Source organism: Kogia breviceps, chromosome 3, assembly GCF_026419965.1.
Source record: "Kogia breviceps isolate mKogBre1 chromosome 3, mKogBre1 haplotype 1, whole genome shotgun sequence".
In the NCBI taxonomy this organism is placed as follows: Eukaryota; Metazoa; Chordata; class Mammalia; order Artiodactyla; family Physeteridae; genus Kogia; species Kogia breviceps.
Window position 1 is genome coordinate 100,199,551 of NC_081312.1, and position 11,494 is coordinate 100,211,044.

The 11,494-nt window shown below is 40.4% G+C and overlaps 1 protein-coding gene across 5 annotated transcripts in view; it reads left to right on the plus strand.

Moving 5' to 3' along the window:
• The first annotated feature begins 403 nt into the window (after positions 1–403).
• Positions 404–11,494, plus strand: part of BBS4 (Bardet-Biedl syndrome 4) — a 61,830-nt gene continuing 50,739 nt past the window's right edge. The window contains exon 1 of one of the 5 annotated variants that reach the window (XM_059055994.2): positions 404–645. In XM_059055994.2, the coding sequence (XP_058911977.1) occupies positions 622–645 (24 nt within the window). In that variant the 5' untranslated portion in view covers positions 404–621. The remainder of the gene's footprint in view (positions 646–11,494) is intronic. The other 4 variants (XM_059055996.2, XM_067029311.1, XM_067029309.1 and 1 more) reach the window with 4 other exon arrangements.

Consider the following 11,494-nt stretch of genomic DNA (forward strand, 5'->3'; position numbering starts at 1 on the left):
TTTAAGTATTTCCAGTCAAAACAAGACTGCCTTCAAATGCAGCCCACCGGCAGCGGATTTGCAAACTCTAGCGTAAACAAAAGTGGGAGGCTGATGAGGTGGGTAATACCTTAAGTTGGACAAAGACAGCCGAGAAACAAGGAATTTTTATGTAAGGCGAGAATGAGGTTCTCCGCCGTAGGGTTTGGGGTTGGGGGCCGGGACTCCCGGAAAGACGCTGGAAATAAATGCTGGGTGGCATCAAATCAGAGCAGGGCCAGGCGGCGGGAGGGCGCCTGGCCGTCCCAGTTGTGGCTGGCCACTCCACCCAGCGCTGTTGGGGGTTTCTCAAGCAGCGTCCACACAATGGTGTAGGGCGGTAGGGGCTGGCCGGGTTAAAGGGGACGACTGGCTGCGCATTCCCTCACCGGCTCCCTTACAGCCAAGTGGACCGCAAGAAAGCACCCAACCCTTTCCCCGCTTCCAGAAGACCCTCCGCCTCCCAGGCAAAGCTTCCTGCTCGGCGATCTACTTCTTTCCCTACTCAGGCCCCTCCCCGCTTCCCCAATCCTACGACTTCCGTTAGCCTCGTCTTTTGGGAAACCGCCGACTTCCGGCCTCGCAGCGGTGGGCGGAGCTAAGATGGCTGAGCAGAGACTCGTGACGGTGAGAGATGAGGTTCTGCTTGGTGTCCCGGCTGCCAGGCGGGGTTGGGCAGGGCCGGGCGGAGCGGAGAGAGGGGCTGGCGGTCGGCCTGTGTCCCACGCAGCTGCCGCTGGGGAAATGCGTGGCCGGGGCTGGAGCGCCTCGGGGTGGCTGGGGCGACACGGTCCGACTCCCGGGAAGTGCTCGGTCTGGGGCCCTGCTGAATTTTTTGCAGCTCTGGGCCTGTGCTAGGACTGTGGTCTCTCTTGGGGTGCTCTAGGAGATTTTCATCGGAAATGGCTCTTTTCCTAGCTCCATGTTTTCTGTCTCATGAGGTTTGGAAAGGAAGCACTACCACCCGTGCAGAGAGTTTCTGTTAATCTCCTGGATTAGGCATTGAGTGAGACAAATCCTGGAAGCTTTCAGCGTCAGTACCTTCTGCGGATGGGGCGAGAGCATGTTTTCGCAAGTTTAGGAATTCATCTGGCCTGAGTTAGGCGTTGATTTAAACTCCACAGAACTGCTAATACAGAGTAACTCAGGTGAATTCGGGATGACCCAGTAGTTATTTTTGAGGCGTAAATTCCTAATTGGATCTAATTTCTATAAATTTCCAAGTGTGGAACCTTGTCGACCTTGTTTTAATATTGAATTTCAGAGCATGTTCTGCGCGTTTATTAGAATGACTTTATAGTTAATTTATTCGGGATTTATTGCCCTTTGAAACCCACCCCTGGAAAACTTAGGAGACAAAATAGCAGCCTTTGACAGACTGTTTTATAACTTAGTTTTGGCTGTTAGGGAGCAAGGCCAGTAGTATTACCTTGTCAGGGGGCCTGTTTGCTTTCTAGTCTCTCTTCATTTGCAGCGAAATCAAATTATTATAGTGTAATTAGAAAACTCTGAATACAGACCAGGAGGCCCAAAGCAAAGATTTTTGTTAAGCTACGAATTTAAAAAAAATTAAAAGCATGATTAATGTTTCTAGATTTTAGACATTGAAAACATACTAAAGAAAATACTTAAGCTACATAGTCTTACATGTAAGGTATAAGGGTAACATGACATTGTTGCGAATATAGCTTATCCTCTAGTGCTCACTGCAGGTTTCGGTAGGTGTTCATGAACAGAATAGGAACGTGATGGCAGAATTGTTCTATACTTTTGAATCCCTGGTAGTGTATTAAAGAGGATGACGTTTTTGTGCTTTTTTAAAATTTATTTTTGGCTGCATTGGGTCTTCGTTGCTGCATGCAGGCTTTCTCTAGTTGCGGTGAGCAGGGTCTACTCATCCTTGCGGTGCGGGGGCTTCTCATTGCGGGGGCTTCTCATTGCGGTGGCTTCTCTTGTTGCGGAGCTCGGGCTCTAAGCCCGTGGGCTTCAGTAGCTGTGGCTCATGGGCTCTAGAGTGCAGGCTCAGTAGTTGTGGCGCACGGGCTTAGTTGCCCCGCGGCATGTGGGATCCTCCTGGACCAGGGATCGAACCCGTGTCCCCTGCATTGGCAGGTGGATTATTTTTTTAAAAAATAAATTTATTTATTTATTTTTGGCTGTGTTGGGTCTTTGTTGCCACACGCAGGCTTTCTCTAGTTGCAGTGAGCGGGGGCTACTCCTCGTTTTGTTGTGCGGGCTTATCATTGCAGTGGCTTCTCTTGTTGCAGAGCACGGGCTCTAGGCATGCGGGCTTCAGTAGTTGTGGCTTGCGAGCTCTAGAGCACAGGCTCAGTAGTTGTGGCGCAAGGGCTTAGTTGCTCTGCGGTATGTGGGATCTTCCCAGATCAGGGCTTGAACCCGTATCCCCTGCATTGGCAGGTGGATTCTTAACCACTGTGCCACCAGGGAAGTGTAACAGGCGGTTCTTAATAACTGTGCCACCAGCGAAGTCCGGCTTTTTTTTTTTTGATATGACTTCAGCACTTCAGCTGCAAGTTAACTAATCATTTCCATTATTATCAAGTTTAATGCTAGCAGTGTTATATTTATAGTAACTCATCTTTCAGGTTACCACTGCATAGAAATTTGAATTTTATCCTTTTTGGAAGTGATATGGCATCTTGTAATAGAATTAAAAGGACTTAGCAGTGCCACTCCTAGACCTGTATCTCATTGAAATAAAAGCAAAACATAAGCACCCAGTTCAAGGTACTCATTGCAATACTGTTTATAATGGCAAAAAGGTGAATGCCCATTAGTAGGGTAATGGATGACTTCTGACATGCCCATACTGAGGAATAGTATGCAGCCATTAAAAAGAATGTTAGAACTATATACATTGATGTGGCGAGATCTCCATGGTTTACCTTTAAATAAAAACTAGTTTTGGAGTGGGGTGTTAAAAAAAGGAAGTTCAACTTGGCTTTATTCAATGATTCACGAATCAGTCAGCATCCAGTCTAGCAGACAGAAAGGAGCTCTGAGGAGCTGTACAAAATAGAATACTTTAATAGGCAACAAGGAGCAGGAACAAGGAAGGTACAGACAAAAAGTGGGTTGGTATTGCAAGGTCACTTTCCTTTAGGGGATGGCAGAGGTTTATCAGTCATATTATATAACTAGGGCTGATCAGATGACTCCTGATTGACTGGTTTACAATTCCATTTCTGGGAGAGCTGAAACTGTAATTAAGTCTCCGTTTGGTGACATGAGGCTTAGCAAATATGATTCCATGTTGGGCCTGTTGTCTTGTTTTTAACAAGGGTATATTGTGTGATCTGTTTGTGACACTAAGGAAAAACATGTAGATCTATAGATATGGATATACAGAGATGTGGATGAGAGAAGACTAAAGCACTTAAAACTCAAGAGAATTTTGAACAGATTCATAAGTAAAAATCTAAGAATTCTGCAGCAAAGGCCTTGAGACTAGGAGACATCCCAGCAAAATGGAGTAAAACTAGTTCAAGGTGGGACACACAGAAATTTTAATATGCTACCAAACTACTGAGGATTATTACCTATTCCTTAGGAAAACTAGAGACTGATATTTATGTTTTATTTAAGAATATATAATAAATAGTTTAGAGATCTTAAAAAAAGCAAATAGCTCTGGTTTCTATGCTTTATACTTATAAACATTTTTGTAACTCCCTAATTACTATTTTTTGGTGTATTTGTATAAATACCCATCAATCTTCCTGTAATTTAAAAGATTAAACCTTTCAGAACAGAAAGCAAAAATTACTACTGCACTAGTTGATTTGGCTCAGATATAGTGCCTAGCACATATCAAGTGCTACATGAATATTTGTTAGATGAATAAATCATCACAGAACTACTTTAAAATGAAGAAAGAACCAAAAAAAGTAAAGAACTTATTCTATATGTATCCCAGTTATGAATGAGATTGAGTGGGCTAATAGAATCCTTTGTATCTCAGAATGTCCTGGAAGATCTTTTGAGAAAGAGACTCATCAAAAAATTATAATTTATTTTAATTCTACTTTGTGCAGAAGAAAGCATTGCTGACTCATGAAAATGCTTTTTGACCCTTTAAGATTCTTACTTTTCCCAAAAGTAAAAAAGAAAAATCCCAGTTAGATAATAAAAAAAAAAAATTCGGTTATTTTGCATTATAAAAATAGCCGTGGGACTTCCCTGGTGGTCCAGTGGCTAAGACTCTGCACTTGCAATGCAGGGGGCCCAGGTTGGATCCCTGGTAAGGGAACTAGATTCCGCATGCCGTAGCTAAAAGATTCCACATGCTGCAACTGAAGATCCCGCATGCAGCAATGAAAATCCCTCATGCCACAACTAAGACCTGGCACAGCCAAATTAATAAATATTAGAAAAAACAGCTTTGTTGAGGTATAATGCACATACCATAAAATTTACCTATTTTAAGAATGCAGTTTGATCAGTTTTAGTAAATTTATATAGTTGAACAATTGTCACCATGATCCAGTTATGTCTGTCTGTCAGTCCAGAAAGTTCCCTTGTAACCACTTGCAGCCAATCTCTAATCCTAACCCCAGCCCATGGCTGATCTGCTTTCTGTCTGCATAGTTTTGCCTTTTCTACAATTTCATATAATGGAATCACTTAGTATGTGTTTTAAGGTTCTTCATATTGTATGTAACAGTAGTTTGTAACTTTTTGTTTCTAAGCAGAATTCCACTATATGAACATACACATTTTGTTTGTCCACAAATTGATGGACATTTGAATTGTTTCCTGTTTTTGGTTATTTGAATAATGTCACTGTTGTTACTGGCATGCAAATCTTTGCATGCATATGTTTTCATTTCTCTAGGAGAGTAATTGCTGGGTTGTATGGTAAATTTATGTTAAAAAAAAAAAACCTGCTAAACTGTTTTCTTAAGTGGCTATACTCTTCCGTTTTACATTCCCATGAGCAGTGTATGAGGGATTCAGTTTTTCCACACCCTTGTCAACACTTGGGATTGTCACTATTTTTGATTTTAGCCATTCTAGTGGATGTGTAGTAGTGGTTATTGTGATTTTAATTTGTATCTCCCTAATGAATAATGATATTCAATATTTTTTAATGTGCTTATGCATCTATATCTCTTTGAAGTGTCTCTATAGATCTTTTGCCCATTTAAAAATGGGTTATTTCTTTTATTATTAAGATTTCTGTATATGTTAAATCAAGGTAATAAAATAGCTAAAAGAACAAATTATGTATTCTCTTTTATTTTGAGGATTTTTTGGTTGTTATGAAATATATCATACTTCTAAAAGAATGAATAAAATATTATTTGTAAGTTTTAAAGAACAATGCTGTTGACCTAGGAACAACATGGGGATTAGGGGTGCTGATCCTCTGCACATTTGAAAATCTAAGTAAAACTTACAGTGTCCCTCCCTATCCCCAGTTCCCTTGCATCTGTGGATTCAACCAACCTTGGAATATGTAGCACTGTAGTATTTACTATTGAATAAAATCCGTATATAAGTGGACCCTTGAGGTTCAAACCCCTGTTGTTCAAGCATCAACTCTATAATGAAAGCTTGTGTTCCTACCTCACATGTTAAGAAATGAGTCATTAAAAATAACTTTGGGGCTTCCCTGGTGGCACAGTGGTTAAGAATCTGCCTGCCAATGCAGGGGACATGGGTTTGAGCCCTAGTCCAGGAAGATCCCACATGCCGCAGAGCAACTAAGCCCTTGTGCCACAACTACTGAGCCTGCACTCTAGAGTCCGCAAGCCACAACTACTGAAGCCCACGTACCTAGAGCCCGTGCTCCACAACAGGAGAAGCCACTGCAATGAGAAGCCCGGGCACCGCAACAAAGAGTAGCCCCCGCTCGCCGCAACTAGAGAAAGCCCGCACACAGCAATGAAGACCCAACGCAGCCAAAAATAAATAAATACAAAACAAAACAAAACAAAACAAATTTTGAAACCTAAATGTCTCCCCTACCTCATTTTCCTCCTCCGTCAGAAATGATCTCTTTCCTCAATTTTATGTTAATATTTTTTTTGGCTTGCTTTTTAAAAAATTTATTTATTTATTATTATTTTTTTGGCTGTGCCAGGTCTTCGTTGTGGCATGTAGGATCTTCATTGTGGCATGCGTACTTCTTAGTTGTGGCATGCGTGTGGGATCTAGTTCCCCAACCAGGGATCGAACCTGGGCACTCTGCATTGTAAGTGTGGAGTCTTACCCACTGGACCACCAGGGAAGTCCCTCTTTTGGTTTTCTTTATAGCTTTTATCATACTTAATACCCTTAAACAATATATTGATTTTTTAAAAATTAATGTTTAGTTTTTTCATTTTTTAATTCTGTGAAGAATCTCATTATAGGGAAGTGCTACAATATGTCCATTCTATTAGATAGAGATTTGGGTTATTTCTGATTTTTTTCCAGCTTTAGTGAGGTATAATTGACAAAGTTAGTGTACAACATGAGGATTTTATACACACACACACACACACACACACACACACAGTGAAAGGATTCCCACCACTGAGTTAATTAAATACACTCATCACCTCACATGTATAACTATTTTGTCTGTGAGAACAGTTAAATTCTATTCTCTTAAATTTCAATTATACAGTACAGTGTTATCAACTATAGTCACCATGTTATACATTAGATTCTTAGACCATATTCATCCTTAACCCTGGCAAGCACTTTTCTAACTCTCTGTTTCTGTAAGTTCAACTTTTTTTTCCCTTCTGGTTTTTAATTAAAAAAAAAAAAAAGAATGCTGCTATGAACAGGGCCAGGACTAGGGTAAGGCAACTGAAGTGCTTAGGGTGCAAAATTTAAGGAGTAAGAGTATCTCAGACCTGGCCGTGAACACTCATAGATGTCTCCTGATCTAAGAATTTCCCCAGGGTATTCCTCGAAGTGGATTGCTGGTTTCTGGGCTGCGTACATCTTCAACTTTATAACTTAGGGGAGATTCTGTGGTGATTGTAACAATTTATCCTTCTACCACCAGTTCCTGTTGCTCATATCCTTGATATAGCTTTAAATTTTGTCAACATGGTGGATATGAAATGAAGTCTTAATGTGATAGTAATTTACATTTCCCTGATTAGTAATTAGGTAGAGCATCACTGATTGTCTCCATTTCCTTTTCTGTGAAATGCCTGGTTCTTATGTTTTGCTTATTTTTCTACCTCAGTTTGTTTTTCTTATTGATTTATAGTTATTTATAGTTGCGGGCTGTTAATTCTTTGTCTTTTTTTTGGTTTTGTTTTGTATTGCAAATATCTTCTGTCTTTATTTCTTATTAGAAAAAGAAGTTATTAATTTTTATTTTTTGGCTGAGCCGAGTGGCTTATGGGGTCATAGTTCCCCAACCAGGGGTTGAACCCAGGGACACTGGCAGTGAAAGCACCGAGTCCTAACCACTGGACTGTCAGGAAAGTCCCCAGAAGTTATTAATTTTAATGTAGTTGAATGTTTAGATCTTTTCTTAATTGGTTTGGGCTTTTATATCTTGTTGGAAGTAATCCTTCCCTACCTTATGTATTTTTTAACATCTTTATTGAAGTATAATTGCTTTACAATGTTGTGTTAGTTTCTGCTTTATAACAAAGTGAATCAGCTATACATATACATATATCCCCATATCTCCTCCCTCTTGCGTCTCCCTCCCACCCCCCCTACCCCACCCCTCTAGGTGGTCACAAAGCACCGAGCTGATCTCTCTGTGCTATGTGGCTGCTTCCCACTAGCTATTTTACATTTGGTAGTGTATATATGTCCATGCCACTCTCTCACTTCTTCCCAGCTTCCCCTTCCCCCCCCCGCCAGTGTCCTCAGGTCCATTCTCTACATCTGCGTCTTCATTCCTGTCCTGCCCCTAGGTTCTTCAGAAACATTTTTTTTCTTTTTTAGATTCCGTATATATGTGTTAACATACGGTATTTCTTTTTCTCTTTCTGACTTACTTCGCTCTGTATGACAGATTCTAGGTCCATCTACCTTACTACAAATAACTCAATTTTGTTTCTTTTTATGGCTGAGTAATATTCCATTGTATATACGTGCCACATCTTCTTTATCCATTCATCTGTTGATGCACACTTAGGTTGCTTCCATGTCCTGGCGATTGTAAATGGTGCTGCAATGGACATTGTGGTACATGTCTCTTTTGAATTATGGTTTTCTCAGGGTATATGCCCAGTAGTGGGATTGCTGGGTCGTATGGTAGTTCTGCTTTTAGTTTTTTAAGGAACCTCTGTACTGTTCTCCATAGTGGCTGTATCAATTTACATTCCCACCAACAGTGCAAGAGGGTTCGCTTTTCTCCACACCCTCTTCCAGCATTTATTGTTTCTAGATTTTTTGATGAAAGCCATTCTGACTGCTGTGAAGTGATACCTCATTGTGGTTTTGATTTGCATTTCTCTACTGATTAGTGAATTGAGCATCCTTTCATGTGTTTGTTGGCAATCTGTATATCTTCTTTGGAGAAATGTCTGTTTAGGTCTTCTGCCCATTTTTGGATTGGGTTGTCTTTTTTGATATTGATGTGCATGAGCTGCTTGTATATTTTGGAGATTAATCCAGTTGCTTCATTTGCAAATATTTTCTCCCATTCTGAGGGTTGTCTTTTTGTCTTGCTTAATGTTTGCTTTGCTGTGAAAAAACTTTTAAGTGTCATTAGGTCCCATTTGTTTATTGTTGTTTTTATTTCCATTACTCTAAGAGGTGGATCAAAAAAGATCTTGCTGTGATTTATGTCATAGAGTGTTCTGCCTATGTTTTTTTTTTTTTTTTTTTTTTAAGAAAAGCAGCCATGTTTTTGTTTTTTATAGTTTATTTATTTATTTTGGCTGTGTTGGGTGTTCGTTTCTGTGCGAGGGCTTTCTCCAGTTGCGGCGAGCAGGGGCCACTCTTCATTGCGGTGCACGGGCCTCTCACTGTCACGGCCTCTCCCTTTGCGGAGCACAGGCTCCAGACGCGCAGGCTCAGTAGTTGTGGCTCACGGGCTTAGTTGCTCCACAGCATGTGGGATCTTCCCGGACCAGGGCTCGAACCCGTGTCCCCTGCATTGGCAGGCGGATTCTTAACCACTGCACCACCAGGGAAGCCCTATGCTTTCTTTTAAGAGTTTTATAATGTCTGGCCTTATATTTAGGTCTTTAATCCATTTTGAGTTTATTTTTGTGTATGGTGTTAGGGAGTGTTCTAATTTCATTCTTTTACATGTAGCTGTCCAGTTTTCCCAGCACCACTTACTGAAGAGACTGTCTTTTCTCCATTGTATATTTTTGCCTCTTTTGTCATACATTAGTCGACCGTAGGTGCGTGGGTTTATCTCTGGGCTTTCTATCCTGTTCCATTGATCTATATTTCTGTTTTTGTGCTAGTACCATACAGTTTTGATTACTGTAGCTTTGTAGTATAGTCTGAAGTCCGGGAGCCTGATTCCTCCAGCTCCGCTTGTCTTTCTCAAGATTGCTTTGGTTATTCGGGGTCTTTTGTGTTTCTGTACAGATTGTGAAAGTTTTTGTTCTACTTCTGTGAAAAATGCCATTGGTAGTTTGATAGGGATTGCTCTGAATCTGTAGATTGCTTTGGTTAGTTTAGTCATTTTCACAATGTTGATTCTTCCAATCCAAGAACATGGTATATCTCTCCATCTGTTGGTATCATCTTTAATTTCTTTCATCAGTGTCTTATAGTTTTCTGCATACAGGTCTTTTGTCTCCTTAGGTAGGTTTATTCCTAGGTATTTTATTCTTTTTGTTGCAGTGGTAGTGGGAGTGTTTCCTTAGTTTCTCTTTCAGATTTTTCATCATTAGTGTATGGGAATGCAAGAGATTTCTGTGCATTAATTTTGTATCTTGCTACTTTACCAAATGCATTGAGTAGCTCTAGTAGTTTTCTGGTAGCATCTTCAAGATTCTCTGTGTATAGTGTATTTTTTAAAGTTTTTAAAATTTGCTCTTTCCATTTTAATCTTCAGTCTATTTTAATTTGTTTTCATTTTCCTGATGAAGGTGTTTTTCTTGAAGTCTATTTTGTCTCAGTGCTAATACTGCTACTTTTTCTTTTTGCTTCTGTTTTCCTGCTGTATCTGTTCTCATCATTTTACTTTGTTTTCCTTTGCCCTTATGTTTTAGATGTTTCTTTATACAGATGGAATGTATCTGGATTTTTAAAAAAATCCATTCTGATAAACTTTTAACTAGAGAATTTCATTTTTTCTCCTTTTTTTAACTTTAATTTTCCTTAAGTGAGTACCCAGATTTTTTTGTTAATAAATTTATTCATTTATTTATTTATTTTTGGCTGCATTGGGTCTTTGTTGCTGCGCACAGGCTTTTTCTAGCCATGGAGAGTGGGGGCTAGTCTTCATTGCGGTGTGTGGGCTTCTTATTGCAGTGGCTTCTCTTGTTGCAGCGCACAGGCTCTAGGCACGCAGGCTTCAGTAGTTGTGACTCGAAGGTTCTTGAGCGCAGGCTCAGTAGTTGTGGCGCATGGGCTTAGTTCCTCTGTGGCATGTGGGGTCTTCCTGGACCAGGGATCGAACCTGTGTCCCCTGCATTGGCAGGTGGATTCTTAACCACTGTGCCACCAGGGAAATTCCTTAGCTATTCTTAACATTAGAAGTCTTATTTTCCCCACAGCCCTCTTTCTCACCCCAGATAGGTGCTAGAAAGCTTGTCAACACACCTGCTAATCAGCGGCATGCTGCCAGCCCAGCATCTTCAGAGGGTCAGCTCTTTCTCCGCATTCTGGTATCCACATACAGATAGCATATATCTAGATTTTTTTTTTTTTTTTTGGTACACGAGCCTCTCACTGTTGTGGCCTCTCCCGTTGCGGAGCACAGGCTCCGGACGTGCAGGCTCAGTGGCCATGGCTCACGGGCCCAGCCGCTCCGCAGCATGTGGAATCTTCCCGGACCGGGGCATGAACCCGTGTCCTCTGCATCGGCAGGCGGATTCTCAACCACTGCACCACCAGGGAAGCCCTAGATTTTTAAAAAAATTCATTCTGATGATCTGTCTTTTAACTGGAGAATTTCATTTTTTTCTCCTTTTTTTACTTTAATTTTCCTTAAGTGAGTATCCAGATTTTTAAAAATAATACATTTTTAACTTAAAGTTCAAATGTAAACCTGAATAATACAGGGATCATCGAATGTTTTGTTACCCTTTGCTTTCTGCCAATTCATGCCATTGTTGTTCAGTTTTTTAGTTTTTGTGTTTCTCAGTTCAGCACCACAAATTATACTTTTTTTTATTCGGTAAGTAGATGCTTATAATATATGTCCGTATTTTACCAATTCCTTTGCTTGTTCCACTCCTTCCTTTTGGGGTTGTTTTCCTTTCTCCTAATGTAAATATGTCCATTAAAAGTTTATTTAGGGATTCTAAAAACTCAAATTTTATTTGTCTGAAAGTCTTTTAAAATTTGCCATTGTTCGTGA